Below are 16,232 nucleotides of genomic sequence, written 5' to 3' on the forward strand. Positions count from 1 at the left end.
AACCGAAGTGCGGAGTCGAATCTTAGGTAAGCGTGCGGTTATAGTGCTTTCTATATCTTTGGCTTAAGGGAATTACTATTAACGCTTTTATTCACATTTTAGACCTTACTCTCTTGTCCACTTGATCCCCTCTTCTGAATTTATATTTGAAAATAAGTTTTAAATTAAGCATTAGGTCATACAACTTTTAAATTCCATTTTCCACCCAGGAGAAGTACTTTTCAAAATTTGAAATGTATTTTCCGGACGAATCTTGAAACTTCGTCCGTAGAACCTTTGACACAACCAAGAGATTGATGCATAGGGAAGCTACTAAATATTTCAGTTTTATAGCTATTACGATCAGTCGGTTCGTAGGTCAGAAAAAACAATGTATTATGTTAGAGAGTATTTGGATTTTGGGTCACTCGCGGCTAGACCACACCTAAATCTTTATAGTTCAAAAATAGAACATGTTAATTATATTTATTTTCTATTTATGTTTTAATATGACAGAATTAAGCATTTTATTGGTTGGATTGTGTCGTGTGATATAAAAGTGGATCAGACAGACAGACGCGTGATATTTATTGAAATAGCTAAGATTAGAATATATGTATGAATATGTATGAATACGTGAACTCACCTGACAGCTGCCTTGTTGAGAGCATCTGGCGTATCGACAGGCGGCAAAGTTTCCGTTTCCCATGCATCGGCGACCGAAATATTTGAGCCCGATTCTAACGATCGCTGCGACGATTGATCGACAAGTGGATTGAATATTGAACCAACTGGACCGCTAATGGAATTTTGATAATCGATGGTATCGCGACTTATCCTGAGATCGTAGGTGGGTCGCTCGGTTACCGACGGTATGTGCGGCGTATCGGTTACGAAATTCGTTTGATTTGGCGACGAGGGCTGCATTTTGCCGGCAGAGTTCGGACCCCTCGACGTGCTCTCAGTGCGACTATCTACCGCGCGTTTGTCAGCGGCCGTAGAGGATGCGCTTCCGTTGCTGCCCCTAGCACTAAGGCGCTCGGCGAGCGGCTCACTAAGTGGTGTCTGGAAGAAGCTAATGCTGGCCGCCGAGGGCGAGGCGATCGATTGAGATTGTGCGTCGGCCTGTGAGAAGCTCTTGCGACTATTCGAGCGCCGTACAATAGTAAGTGAGCCGTGTTCTGCAAAAAAACAGCAACAAACCGAAGACAGTTAGTAGTGTGAGATGGGTTAGATTGCTTTCATCTAAATGTGTTGACACTTGGACAAAACACACTTCGATTTACTGAAGCATAAACTAAATTTAGTTTGCCCAAGCCCAAAAATTAGTTGAACCTAAATTTAAATTCAACGAACAAAACAAAATCAAAAAGGCAGCACAAATGAGTGTAAACAGAAACTACAGAAAGCAAAAAATGATAACATTCGATTTATGTTGACTATAGAATAGTCAAAATATTAGAAGTATAAAGCTAAAAAAATTTGACTAATAACTATAATAAAAACAAGAAGAATACGAATGATGAAAATAATACTTTTAAAAAGAGTATTGCGAATTTTTATTTGTACAGACTGCCAAAAGAAAGGACGGATCTATGCCAAGTTCCATCAGGATGGTTTATGAACTAAGGACTAGTTGGTAGACGATGTAATATCTACCTGCATATATGAAATGAATATTAATAAATATTCGAATAGTATTTCTATTGACACGCAGTTGTATCCATAAGCCCTACAAGCCAAATGCTTCAGAATAAGTAAACAATTTATAGAATGGCTTTAAGCCATCGTGGCATACAATTTTTCATTTAGTTAAACCCGAAGCGCAAATGTAACTGCTAAACGAGCGACCCGGTGAGTTGGCTCCTTCAGCTGGCTGCTCCTGGCACGTCCTCGCACATCCTTTAACTAGCAAAAGCAAATCGAAGTGAATGCTTAGCTGCGAGCGAGTAAATTGCAAAAGATTTATCTATTTGCTAAGCTCAACGCGTTGAGAATAACAGCTATAAGCTATAAGCATGGCCAAAACAAAGGGAAAATCTCGAGTGCCTGAGTTCTTGAGGCGAACTTGGCAGCCGGCAAAGACAACGACAACAAGGCAACCCCATTGGTCTGTTAACTGCATTCCATTTATTTTGGCAGTGCAAGCGCCGCCGGCAAAGGGAGGTAGGGAAAACCTCCACCTCCATCTCCTTCAGCTGGAGCAGTAGCTGCTTCCACTAACATAAAATTCGCTTTTATGCAGCACTTAAATGTATGTTACACTCGAGATTCCTCCGCTTAACGGTATCGTTTCAGGAGCTGCTCTTGTTGTCTGCTTATCGCGCCTCCAGTTTCAGGTCTCGGATCTTAACTTTCAAGCTTGGGGCTGGCAAAATGTTTTATGTTACTTTTACTAGCTACTCTTCACGTTTTTAATGAGCTCAGCAAGCCAAAAATCAAAAGCTACACAAAGTGTACCCCGAATGTTGCCCCTGTCCCGCGCAGGTGAGAGGGCGGAACTGAGTAGGGGCTGTAGGGGCTGTAGGGGCTGTAGGGGGCGTGCTTTAAGGCTACATCCGTAAAAGCTTTGCTTGCAGCTGACGGTTTTGAATTATGCAGGAATGCATTCGCTTCCACTTGGAAATGAAATTGTTGACCTCCGGACAGTAACAGCTAGCCACGCCCCTTGTTTCAACCCATGTCTTGTTATGAGAAATGTTTACTTACTTGCCACTTGACCATTTATTGTCGCATTGGCGCCGCCGCTGCTGCTCAGCTCACAGATTGTGGGGCTCTGTGCGCCGTTATTTGGCTCAGTGGCACCGCCTGACGTTGATGCTGCACCACCAGCACCGCTTGCCGCAGCTCCAATACCGCTGCTGCCACTGCTGCCCGCACTGCTGTTGCTGCCACCTGCGCCGGCGTTGGCCTCCTCACGTTTACTTGGCAGAGTCTCCGGCGTGCTGGCAACTGTAAGCATCAAAAAAATATATGCAAAAAGCCTTTAGAAATTGTTTTTCCTTTCTTAAATTTCATTCGCTTATGTGTTAGTATACGAACGGCCTTTCAACAGGTCCCAAAATAGCCCTGCTAACATGTACATTTCTATGTATACACATACATTTCTGAGTGCCCAAAGGCCTTTAAATGCGCCTTACATAAATAAGCCCTTTTTTTTGGGTGCGAACTTGGGTACAGTTTGTATTGTTATATCGCATAGCCCGAAGGTATAAAAGGGTATACGCTATTGTATAAGCTTTGCATAAGGATAATACGACAAAATTATGACTATGTATGTTGCTGAGCTGAGCTTATGGCATAGGTTGAATACAATCGATTTGAACATATCAAGAAAGTGCCCAACTGGGAGCTACCCTGTAACCAGCGCCAGTTTGCCGTCACAAACATTCTAAGTTCCTTTATAAACAAATTGTTTCAATTCTTTAATGAATACACAATTTTTAAGTTTTTGTTTACAAATAAATTTTTAAAAAATATATTTAGGGCTTTAAAATATATATTGCCCTTTTTAATTTTACATGTCCAGTTGGTAAAGTACAGTAATTGGTATTAAATGCTTAAATTTTTAGTGACTTGTTTAACTAAATTTCAAGCTATCTAGCTCGAGTTCAACGACTAAAAACAACAAGGTATAAGCAGCACAATTTAACAGGTTATCTGCCTGGTTATTTCAAGGACCTTCCGGTTATATCATCACAGACTTTGCTCACGACTCTAGATTATTAATAATATTTTTTATTTGAAAATGTTATTTTATTTGGATTATTTAATTGTCTTCCATAGCTGGTTTTGTTTGAAGATATTTTGTATTAGAGGTCAGATATACTTTATACGCTGTACAATTTCACCTTGACTTTAAATACGAGCTTAAAACTAGTGTGCTACTAAATATAAGCTTTAAAATAATTAATTCGCGCAGTTGGAACAGCATAAAACTTATCTTGAGACAAATCTGAATATATTCACAAGTGATAAGATTTCATCTTATAATAAATATAACATAATTATAAATATTTTTATATTCTACAAGTTTTTTTTCTTTCCCAGACATTTCAATGCAGTTTAATATATATTTATAGCTTATCAGTTCCACTCGTTTTAATTATTTCAAAATTATTTTATTTGTTTTTTTAATGACTCATTACTTACTATTCACTGATTAAAATTATCAAAATGTATGTACATATATCGATTATACATAGACTTGGAAACCATTGAAAATGTGTAAGAAGGGTATAATGGAGCTGTGCTAAAGAAATTTTGCCGAAGTTGTAATCGAGTTCATTTTAAATGATCGATAACTTGCAACGTTTCAATCGATCGAAATCCTGTTTAATTTTTTGACTATTAATTAACTTGAAGAAACTTAAGTTACCAAATGTGATATATAGCTTCTCGAATAGTTTTGAAGCCTCAATTTTGGGGTCTTTTGCGAATGTAATTTGTATATCTTCACGTGCCAAATTAATATATCTAATGAATTCGTATGCATTCTTTATCAATGCTTTACTCTTAAATTATAACCCAAGCCCATTGAATATGGATAAAAACGCATAGTAAGTCATTTTATGGCAAAGCTTGTCCCGGCCAGCCTGCTTATGTTATTGATAGTATAAGGTTTGGGGGTCTCCTAGTCGAATAGGTTACTGTTTCTTACCCAAATTTCTTGTTACTATCAGGCTAAATAATGTTAGTATGTTTAATGTGTATATATATTTTGAATTTTGGTTTTATTTAAGGTTAAAATACCTTCTTTGATATATATTTTTGTGCTCTCCCCATTTGCATTGGTTGGCAGTCCTTTGACTTAAAAGCTTTTACAGGCAGCTAGGACCATATTGACGTAAGCCAACAGCTGCTACAAAATTGTGTTCAGAAAAGCTCTGAGCAATGGCAGGCACTTCTAGAATATTATTGTTTGCATATTGCGCATACGCTACGCTGAACAGATTATACAATAGAATCAATTGACAATCGTTTATTTATAGTTTACAATTGAAAGGTGTCAAATGTCACGACAATTTGCTGAATATATTTTGTCTGATTTTGTTTTCCAAATTATTCTACACCTAATTATTGACGTTGGATTGTTCAGCCAAACGGCTTTACGGCTGACAGCTTGCTGAGTTGCTGTTGTTGAGTGTTTGGCTTTTATCTATTCGAATATAAAACAATGCCAGCGACTGTGTGAAACTTCAGTCTTGTCTAACCAGTCGCCCAGCTCTAATCATCATCATGCGTTTCCTCGCTCTTATCGCCGTCTGCCTGTTGGCCTTGTTCGCGCTCACCGCTGCCGCCGATCAGGAGGAGATCTGTGCCTGTCCCCGCAATTTGGAGCAGGTCTGTGGCACCGATGGCACCACCTATCCCAATCCCTGTGAGCTGCGCTGTGCCGCTAAGCGTGCCACTCGTCAAGGCCGCTCACTGGCTCAAGCCAGAAGTGGACCCTGCTAGATTCTTTAACCATATCGGATATGGGATAATGCTAATTTAACTGAAGCTTCAAGAGAAATAAACATTTTTACGAGTATTGCAAACTGGACACGTGTCACTTGTTGATTTTGCTGAGTTTTGTTTAATCAATTGTTCGCACATTTTTCTTTTTGATTATTCTAGTTGATAATAACATTTTTATGCCAGGGCTGGGTGAGTTGAAGCCAAAATTTCAACAAACTGAGCAAACAGCATGACGTTTATATACAAAATACTCAAATAAATAATATGAATACTTCATTTGCAATTGCTGCGATTCTAAAGTTTATTCAAACTAAAGTTAACATCCGATTGACTTATATGCACAGGAAGTTTTTATCAAGATGACTGCGTTATTATTTTGCAAAGGGGACGTCAGGCAAACTTAGCTACAAATATATGTACATTGTACATTGAATAAAGAAGTTCTTCGTTCGATCGATTAGCAGATACTGTGACTTTTGTGAAAAGGTTATTTTGAAAAACGTAAGCAGGCATCTGTGACCATTTCGACTGATTATGTATATTCATATTCAGCATCTACAGTCAAGTGGTTTTGGATACTCCCAGTCAAGTCAGTCTTTGAACGTCTTCCAAATGTCTTTAATTATTTTTACATATATGACGCAGAATGTAAATAACAATTCTTTTGTCGAAAGGCTAGTCACACCTCATAACATTCATGATTACAAATTTCTTTCAACTACAAGATATTCTGTAGTAAATAGTCTCTAAGATTTGGTTTGCCTATTGCTCTTTCGGCATGTTCATTAAGTGTTTGAAAATAAATGTCTACAGACAGGCCATTTAGTTTTTCCTATTATATGGTAATTTGGTTTCACTTGACATACGTTTATTTATACACCTGCTCAGACATTCAATGGCGCTTTATCAAGAATATTAAACGATTTATCGAAACTAACTCTCCTTCGGGTTGAAAGCAACATGCGTCTCCTAGCTCTCATCGCTGTCTGCCTATTAGGTTGGGTGACCCAGTCCACTGGAGATATTGAGCTGGTTTGTAAATGTCCAGAAACCAAGGAGTAGGTTTGTGGCAGCAACAATGTCATCTACTATAATCGCTGCCTGCTGGATTGCGTCATTAAAACTGCGAAGCGTCGCAATTTGTCGGTAATAAAAACAGGACCTTGTTAAAAGTTGAGCAAAATTCAAAAATTTATTTTCGGCTTGGTCAAGGAACTACGTCACATTTTTTATTGTAGAGCTGAATAGATTTTCTAGCGGGTATACCCCAGCCTTGTCCGTGGTACGTATAAAATAAATAAGCAAAGAGCTAAAGCTCCTGGAAATCGGATAAGACTTGATCGAGATATGGAGTGAGAAATTTTGCCTATGTCTATATAGGATATTTGAGGGTACTATTTTTACATGAATTTTGACCAAAAATAATGTTGCCAGATTTAGATGCCAAATTGATCTAGAGGCCAAACCATTAACAACGAGCCAACCCTTATGAAAATCGGTGGAATTTTGACCGAGTTATTTATTTATTTATTTTAAGATACCATTTTACATGAATTTGACCAACAATAATGTTGCCAGATTTAGATGCCAAATTGATTTTGTATATATGTATTTATATACATATGTATGTATGTATCTATGCATGTATGAATATATGAATGTATGCCTGTGTATACACATCCATGCATGTTCAAATGAATGAATGTATGAATGCGTGTATGTGTTTATGTATGCATGTATGTATATATGTATGTATGTATGTATGTATGTATGTATGTCTATATAGTAAAATTTCTTATAAAATATCAAAAGCAGACCAATTTGTCTTGTTGCGCTGCAAAATTAAATAAGAAAACGTATTTATTAAAGCTGCCCTCCTCCTCGATTCTCAAAAGTGCAGGTAAGGCTTGCAGGCTTCACCTATGAATTAGGCGCAGGCGGCTTCAAACTGGAAGCTGAGGAGCCGGAGGAGCACCAAGGGGGCGGAGCAGGAGGCGTATGTTTGTAGGTTTGTAGGTTTGTAGGTATGTAGGTATGTAGGTATGTAGGTATGTAGGTATGTAGGTATGTAGGTATGTAGGTATGTAGGTATGTAGGTATGTAGGTATGTAGGTATGTAGGTATGTAGGTATGTAGGTATGTATGTATGTATGTATGTATGTATGTATGTATGTATGTACGTATGTATGTGTGTATGTATGTATGTATGTATGTATGTATGCATGTATGTATGTATGTGTGTATGTATATATGTGTGTATGTATGTATATATATTTAAGATTTGTTTTGCACATGCTAGTTGATTAAGAAATTGGCGATTTTTTAATGTTATTTTAAATCAGATTTTGGTTAAAAAAATGAATGTTAGTGCATTTGTCAGCTGGATCTGAAATATTGCTTGTTTTTTATGTATTTCGATTTATAATAGCCAAGTTACTTTTTCGAATTTGGCATCTTATTTTCGCTTCTCGTTTACATGTATAAGCATTCCCTAACCCTAATCATCCTTATAGCGGATAATTTTCTAAGGATAAAGTGTATCTTATCTAATCTTTTGGCTGTGGTAGTAATAACTAGCGGTAACCTTCCTTGTGCACTAAATATGTCGCAGATTCATAAAACTGAGCTTAAAAGCAAATAAATTAAAAACTAACATTGCAATTGTAAAAGTATTGCCTTGGATTTATTTACGCAAGTGGCTAGCTGATATTCATATGTGCCAATATAAACAATAATATTATAGCAGGGCTGACATAGCATAGTTAACAGGTTCCAAAAAATTACCAGCTTAAGTTTGTAATATTTATTTGTGAAATATTTCCGATTGCCCAAAAAATAAAAAAAATTGTCAAAGTTAAACAAATGTATGTAAATGGATTTCAATGGTAAAAGAATTATTTATTTTGATCTTTCGCTCATCATCTAGCAAAGTATCTCTAAATACATAAAAATGTTTATACCTACGTAGAGGGTATTATAAGACTGCCAAAGAAATGCATAACGCATTGGAGAAGACATCTTTGACCCAATCAATTATATATTCTTGATCAGAATTAACAGCCAAGCTGAATAGCCATGTCCGTCTGTCTATTTTCCGCCTGTCTGTTCTTATCGTCTAGAAGCATTGCATAGATCCGTCTTTTTCTGCTGCAGTACATTTTTCAAGCCGGCCAGATCGGGCTACCATAGGAACAATGGGTCGAAATGCAGGTTCTTGTAAAAATACTCATTTGCTTATCAGGATATCTTTATCGATTTATTCACCTATAACTTGATAAAATTGTACAAATTTAATTAAGAAATTCACCAGAAAATACTTTTGTTCGTGTATGCTTTTTACTTTCTATATGCTAGCCTAACTTTGCCTACATATGAACCTCTTATATATTTGGAGGGGAAACAGTTCATTTTAAGCGGAATCAATGGTTCACGGTAGCCAACCCTTAACTTTGAGCGCATTGTCATCTGATTTATAGCTGTTTATACTTTGGCCAGATAAAGGCTGTTGCTATCAATCGGCACTTGAAATGGGCTTACTGATAAGCGACAATATTACACATATACACATATATTTCCCCATTGATGATTCAGCTCAGTTGATTCACAATTGAACAAAATTATTTTATTTGAAGAAATTTTAAATGTTTTTAAATGGTTTTATATTGACAAATGTGAAAGAATTCGGCTTAGCAATTTCCTGATCTTAGCAAATCCAAGTTGCGTCCAGCACGCTCCAACTCGCGACGCGCACAATCGTATAGACAGCGATTCGGGTAGGAGATCAAATTGCTGGCACAGACCGGATCGTAATTGCGTGGGCACGGGCAGATCCTTCTGGGTACCTCCAGTTTATCCTCCTCCTGCTCGCCGCTTACAAATGCAGCCAGAAGCAGGCACAGAGCCAAAAGCAAATTAAATTTCATTGTGTTTTGTGTGCAGGTTAATCCACAAGCTACTCAATATTGATACTGGCAGTGTGATTTTTTGTTTTGAGTGGGCCAGTTCCATTGGCTCGATTTTATGTATGGGCCTTATCTTATCGCGCGTGCTTTGTAGCTTGACTTTTTTTTTTAAATATTATTATTTTTGTGTGTATTTGGTTCATTCAATAGAAAAATTAAGCTTACTCTTTTCTTTCAAATATATATTATATGCTTAATAATTTATTGGCTCATTTTATTGTTGCGTTCTGTTTATGCTCCAACCAGACACGCTTTTGCAAATGCTTTAAAGCTGTTGCGTTCAAATTTTTCCGCGTTGCCAACTATTAGGAATTTTGAAAGCTCTCTCGCGTGCTTATTTTTGTCTTCGAGATGGGAACGTGCCGATATATTGACGCACCATTGCGTATTGCGTGGTAACAAACTTTGGTTAACGCAGTAATGCTTAGGATTTCATACTTGTGATATGTGCTCGTTTATATATCTCCAATATCTCCAACACATTCTGATCTAGATTTTAAATCAGGTAGACTACTTATGAATTTCTCGGACTAAAAATTTTGCTCACGCCTCCACAAAATGCAAAAATAGAGGTTTCCTAAAGTCGCAAACTCTTTTTTCTGATTTAATCGGTAATTGCGCTGTGAGACGAGTTTTGACTGCATTAATTACTTTCTTACTACATTTTTGATATTTCACGTTTTATGTTAGATAGATTCTTGTTTGCTCGTGCGTGAGTACGCACGAAAAGCGCGACACGCGCCCATCTCTAGTATTAATCAGCACACGCTCTCTCTCTTCTTATCAGCAGGGCCACCTTTTAAAGGTGCTGCGCCTAGCGCTTGGCGAGGCGATTATTCTGAGCCCTTGATAATCGGCAGGTGGCAAAAGTAATTGGGGTAAAATAGTAGTTCGCCAGCTCGGGGTGTTATTTGCACAGGCACTCACTTCAATTTTAATTAACGAAATGCCATCATATTTATAGTTTTTATTTTCTATTTTATATTGTATGCCAATTTGTGCACTCTATTGTTGTCCAACTAAGTACTTTAGCTGTAATTCACTCAATTGGAAGAACTTTGTGTCACTGGGGAAATCAGACTAAGCACACGGTAACTTTTCCTACTTAGTTTCAAAATTGGCATAGCCATGCGCATTGCTAGCCTTTGGCCTGCCCGCTTGGATGTGCTGTTGCTGGTGCTGCTGCTCCTGCTCTGGCTGCATAGCTGGTTGGATCCGCCCAGGGCGGAGGCAATCAATTGCCAGCCGTGCAAATTGCTGGAGGCGCGCAAAGCGCATGCAAACGAAACGCTAAACAATTTCAAGAAAACACAAGCACAGTTTAAATAGGGGCTGCTATATACGGGACCGGCGAGGGGAGTGGCACAGATGTTTTTGTTTTCGAGTGCAAGCACACACACACACAGACACACACACACACACAAAATCAGAAGTCGAAATAGTCAACAGCTTGTTGACTAATTAGCAAAACTGACGCATACTCAGATAGTACTTGGCCATGCCCAAGCCACCCCTCCCCCCTCTCGTTCAGTCTCTCTATCTCTTTTCATTTAACAGAAACAGCTTTGCTTCGCTTTTGACGCTCAGTGCAAATTCAACACTCGACGCGCAACGTATTGCGACACATCTCACAGATTCTGGGAGCATCTCGCAGATACTTTAGAAATCATTCGTTTTGGTGGCAGCGCCTAATTATCTCAAGTGAAAATGAAGTCTTTGAATTTGCTGGCTTTACTCGTCTTTGCACTGGCTGCCATATGGTTGGGCTACACCGAGGCCAGCTTTTGTCCCTGTGACCTTAAGCAGAAGGGGCAGGTGTGCGCCTCGAATGGCGTTACCTATACAAATCGCTGTGAGTTTGAGTGTACGCAGCGGGATTACAAGAAACTGGGACGACAACTCAACATTAAGAACATGGGGCCTTGCTAAAGTGCGGACGGATCTTCATTGTGAATAATTACGGCTAAAAGCTAAAGTATATATTTAAATCATAAAAATACTTCTCATATGTTAATCGTTATTTTATTTATCACTAACCGATTGTAATTGTTGCATTAAAATTAGCTTATTCACGCTGTTTCCCCTACACTAATTCAGATGAGAAAAAAATAGTTGATGCGCTTGATTGAGTTTGTGTTTCAGTTTCTCATGTACTCGGACAATTTTGAGTTGTCCAGGTACCATACTTTATAAGTGATTAAACGTTATTTAATGGGCTAATTATGATGAGAGAAATACATAACTACCAAAGGAGCTCAGCGGCACGCAATCGCATAACATAAAATCGTCCCGACTCATCAGTTACCCATTACGTTTCTGACACATACAATGTGGAAGCATTGATGGATGAGCTTGAAGTGGAAGCGGGTTTAATTACAATGATTCGGATTGCCACTTTCAATGAGATGCGGCGAAGCGTAACTCGATTTATGGTATAGTATGCAAATATTGCCATTAAATGCTAATTAAAAGTATCAACGACTACGTCATCAAGTCGTCGGAGCTCGCTTCGTTGTCATTGATAGTCCCCGACTTGTCCGCCGTCGTTTAAATATTCCCCTCACGTACATCAATCAAATTGTGCATAATTAATCGACAACGCCCGCCTGCAGCGTTTCCAGAATGGTGTCCATTTCGGGCTGATTTCTGGATGTGATTTATGAACTGTATTACGCTTTTGTTAATTGAATCTCAATACGTGCGACACAAATGTCAAATTACTCAAATGCCACCGTGCAACATTTTCGGCAACAACAAATATATGAGTGGGGCACATTTATGAAGCATGCTGAGCAGCGGGACTGCCGTTTGTTTTATGACAGGAAGCTGTCAGCTGCGTTAAATAAAGAGAGCGTTATTAAAAAGATAATACCATGTTGAGTGGAATGACGACATGCGCCTTTATCTCAATGTACATTTGGCTCAAAACTGTTAATAGGCTGTCTCGAGGGCAGTTCGGGGAATGGCAACTGGTTGGTATCTATCTATGTAAGCGTGCCCAAAACTATTTAATGGTTGGAAAATATGTAGTTATTATAACTCCCAATTCAAGTGGGTGTGACCCGGCTTTGCCCGGACCAAACTTTATTTTCTTAAATTTTACAAAATCACTGAAGCGTATACTAATTCGTTGTTTAGATATTAAAATTTTTAAAATCGATCGAATGGGAATATAACTTTCACTCATGCAACCTCCATTTTTCACCTAAGAGGTAGATTTTCCAAAAAGCGTGCAAAATTAGGTTGAACCCCGATCAGACGGTTGGCAAAAACTTCCCATTCAACCGTTTCTGACCCATTTCCTCACTAGGAAATTGGAATTTTCTAAAACCACGTCTTAGCGAGCAGACATAGCAGGCTTTTTCTGTTGAAAAGGTTTTTTGATTGTTAAGTTTAAATTTTCAGTTTAAAAAAATTGTACCTGTAACATATCTGACCTCTATTTGCCTACCTTAGAAGTAAGTGCATCTAATATGCGACAATATGAGATAGCTTTCTATCTTGACTTCGTATTTTATCTCAAGTAGTAATTCATTCAAATTTTATGCTGCCTACTTTTTGGATTACATTAAAATAGGATTATAACTTAGATATGCTTTTGATACACATATGTACATGAAGTCTATTAGTAAACATTTATTCCTCTAATAAAGGAAGGTTAGAAAAATAAATATTATTTTATTTGCAGCTTTTAAGGCTCTTATTTGCAATTGTGTGCGCTTGGCCTTATCTCAAGGATTTTATATAAGCTTTAAGATTTCAATAATATGTGTTGAGCTGAAGAGTCTTATATTAGAAACACGATACGTAGATTAGAGGTATGTCATCGAGGTATACAGCGTGCAATTAAAAGCAAAAGCTACCTAAATACTTCCATGGCCAACTAATAAATAGGAGCTTAGTATAGCCCTTTTCGTTATATATGCACATAGCCCTACATTACACATTGCCAATCTCTACGACTGACAACAAAGCAAGCTCGTGTTTGTTGTTGTAATCGATTTTGATAACAAGTATTTGATAAGCGTAAACGTATTCACATCAAATGGCAACGCAAATAGCAATCAGAAACACGTATCTGCCGTGTGTCCTGAATGGAACTGAACCAATTTGCTGACGCTCAAGGGTCGTCAGACCTGAACAAAATGCGAGTAAACAGGTATGAAAAAAAGAAAAACACGAATATACAATTGTCTTTTGGTGTGCAGACGATTAAATACCCTTGCAGCCATATGACTGATATACGCAATCATCTTCAGATTTTATCTTTAAATAGACAACTGAATTTCAAGCCAGCATTCGATATACTTCGTTTTTGTATGATATGGCAATTATATCATATAGTTGCCATAGGAAATATCGATCGACACTTAATTTTATAAAGCTATATTGATCAAACTGGGGACTTATTGGTTTAACTCTGCTCCTTATGTTACATATGTTCTGATCGATCTCATAATTCTTTATCATATTAATGTTTCGGCTCAAAATTAATTATTAACTTGTTGTTCTTTAGTTTATCGGCGTTTATTAGTTTAATTATGTCAAGGGTGGTTAATCTTCAGCGTTTCGAAGATAGACGTTTTTATTGTTTATAGCAACATATTGTTATCTAAATCTTTGGTAACTTTTGGAGATTTTATATTGTTGTACATGTGGAGGCGGAATCCGTCCACTTTCCATTTTGATCAGCATTACGCAAGATGATTCAACTTGAAAAAGACTTACAGGTAGTACCCGGCATTGCCTGGTTAAATGATCGAATTATCAATTATCGTATCTTATTGCTTAATTTCTTACTAAAGAAGTTTAATCTTTTTATTAACGACACCTCCCATCAGCTAATCAAGTAAAACTGTCTTAAATGTATCACATATATATAAATTTAAATAATTTAAAAGGATAGTAGTCAGCATAAGTAATATACTTGCTTGCAGCGAATCATGCAGACTATATTAACTGAGTTGCTGGCCAATAAAATAAAAGCTTTTTGCCGTCGAAGACGTTTCTTGCAATGCTATTTCCGTAAATCGACAGAACTACAAAACCCATTGCAAGGTTAGATAAATATAATCCTAACCATATGTTTTGAGAGCGTGCATTAAATTTGAATCAAATCCCCGCGCGCATTAATCAGAGTCCGCTTCTTTTTTGCTGTTGGTTTTGTCTGTTTTTTTAATATGCCAAGCTCGCACCGCTTTGATATTATTAAATATTTACATATTAAAATATGTACTCGTAGGCTGCTATTTATTCATGTGGCTGCGGCCGTGGCGGCTGCCGCTGGGACCGCCCCAAAATTGAAAAGTGGCCCAAAGATGCCTTGGCGAGTCCGACCAACGTATACAACGAATTTAGGCGTTGTTTTGCTGTTTTGCGACGCAATTCAATCAGTGTACGACCTGAAAATGAAAGGTAAGCCTCGGTCTTCGTCCTGACGTCGCCCAACGGTTAGGTGGCAAACACTGCCTGACAGACAGACAGGCAGACGGACGGACGGACAGGCGACAGGGCGGATTAGTAGGTTTTGCAGTTGCTCTCGACGAAAAACTTTTTTGCGCGCCATAATTCAAACTTGACGCGAAAAGTATATCAAGCTGTATGAAAATCAGGGCACAGACACAAGTGCAAAAACACTTGAGCCACGCCACCTTTTTCTCCCCAATCAAATGTCAAACCCTTTTCATGTTGCATCTCCGGTTTTCAACGGAATTCAATAAGTTGCAAACAAAAATCGTGCACTTGACGCCGGGTTAGCCTCGGTTAAGTTGGTTATTTTAAATAAATAAATAAATATATATTTTATGTTTTTCGTTCGCACAGTCTCTTAACAGCACAGGACGATCACGTTCTCATATTCCCGTAAAGCATGTTCTCGGTGTGCCCGGCCGTGCACCTAGTATATCATGCAGGCCACAGCAGCTTAATTACAATGTTGCAAATGTTTTAATTAACCAACCAGAAGCCATATTTGAACAAAGAGGTCGGTGCGGCAAAGCAAAATGACACGCTACCCTTAGCACGTCCGTTGTTTTGTATCCGAGTGGCTGCTGGAAGCGGGTTTCACTTTTGTGCACCGCCACGCAACGGAAGTTCGCGGTGGAAAGTGTACAAAATGGAAATGCAACGTGCTAAGTGGCCAGAGATATGCGAAAGGCAACGTGACAGGATGACAAACAATCAGATAAAAAAATAGCAAATTATAAAAACTTTCTAAGGTGGCTGAAGTTCCTGGCCATTTTCCGAAACAAGGGAAAAAGCTCAACTACAATGAATGCAGCATCATGTTCAAATACATGGACAACAATAAAAAAGAATAATTTGTAAGAAATAAAATGGAAATTCAAATCGAAGTCAAGTTAAATAAAAAAAAAACTGCTGAGTTATAATCAAAAGTACGCATAGCAGTGCTAAGGTATATTCAAATATGTTCAAATATATATATATATATATATTCAAGGATATCGTGTAGCTTGGCGTAAAGAGGTTAAGTAAGTGAAGATGCTTACTAAGTATTTAATAATACATGCAATCATAAAGCAAGTTTTGTCGTCTAAATAGAAACTGTTTTGGGATTAGGCTTCTCATTACTCTTGAATTAGGCTCAGTGTCTGATTAACTGAGTTTAGAAATCGAGCTTTCAAAACAGGAATATCTTAAGATTTGTTTATTCGAACATTGTTTAAATGTTGCCCAAATTCAAATTACTTTTGGTTTAAATTAATTTAATTTTGCGTGCAAGCTATTTACAGCTCACATCAAGAAGAATTTTGCTTTTAAGCACTTAAACTAAGAATTTCCTGATAGATGAAAAGAACATTTTAATAAACT

The 16,232-nt window shown here is 37.8% G+C and overlaps 4 protein-coding genes across 10 annotated transcripts in view; 2 read left to right on the top strand and 2 right to left on the bottom strand.

Annotated features, from left to right (window-relative positions):
* Nucleotides 1-16,232, bottom strand: part of Pde1c (Phosphodiesterase 1c) — a 93,938-nt gene that overhangs the window by 18,206 nt on the left and 59,500 nt on the right. For all 7 annotated transcript variants that reach the window (XM_064679052.1, XM_064679049.1, XM_064679045.1 and 4 more), the window contains exons 2-3: nucleotides 2,689-2,931; nucleotides 626-1,160 (exon numbers count right to left, since the gene is read on the bottom strand). In XM_064679052.1, the coding sequence (XP_064535122.1) occupies nucleotides 626-1,160; nucleotides 2,689-2,931 (778 nt within the window). The remainder of the gene's footprint in view (nucleotides 1-625; nucleotides 1,161-2,688; nucleotides 2,932-16,232) is intronic.
* On the top strand, nucleotides 5,194-5,519 carry LOC135426094 (thrombin inhibitor rhodniin-like). The gene has a single exon (XM_064679082.1). The coding sequence runs from the start codon at nucleotides 5,218-5,220 to the stop codon at nucleotides 5,434-5,436; it is 219 nt and encodes a 72-aa protein (XP_064535152.1). The 5' UTR covers nucleotides 5,194-5,217; the 3' UTR covers nucleotides 5,437-5,519.
* LOC135426127 (serine protease inhibitor Kazal-type 1) lies at nucleotides 9,036-9,490 on the bottom strand. The gene has a single exon (XM_064679123.1). The coding sequence runs from the start codon at nucleotides 9,360-9,362 to the stop codon at nucleotides 9,126-9,128; it is 237 nt and encodes a 78-aa protein (XP_064535193.1). The 5' UTR covers nucleotides 9,363-9,490; the 3' UTR covers nucleotides 9,036-9,125.
* On the top strand, nucleotides 10,979-11,493 carry LOC135426128 (uncharacterized). Its single transcript, XM_064679124.1, has one exon. It carries the CDS (start codon nucleotides 11,109-11,111, stop codon nucleotides 11,328-11,330), a length of 222 nt encoding a protein of 73 aa, XP_064535194.1. The 5' UTR covers nucleotides 10,979-11,108; the 3' UTR covers nucleotides 11,331-11,493.

This window comes from Drosophila montana, unplaced genomic scaffold, assembly GCF_035044405.1.
Source record: "Drosophila montana isolate Dmon_TW-CO22-7 unplaced genomic scaffold, ASM3504440v1 contig_1964_1, whole genome shotgun sequence".
Lineage (NCBI taxonomy): Eukaryota > Metazoa > Arthropoda > Insecta > Diptera > Drosophilidae > Drosophila > Drosophila montana.

Bases quoted from the DNA above. Each gene is read 5' to 3' on its own strand.
- LOC135426128 (XM_064679124.1), top strand. From the start codon at position 11,109: ATGAAGTCTTTGAATTTGCTGGCTTTACTCGTCTTTGCACTGGCTGCC.
- LOC135426127 (XM_064679123.1), bottom strand. From the start codon at position 9,362: ATGAAATTTAATTTGCTTTTGGCTCTGTGCCTGCTTCTGGCTGCATTT.
- LOC135426094 (XM_064679082.1), top strand. From the start codon at position 5,218: ATGCGTTTCCTCGCTCTTATCGCCGTCTGCCTGTTGGCCTTGTTCGCG.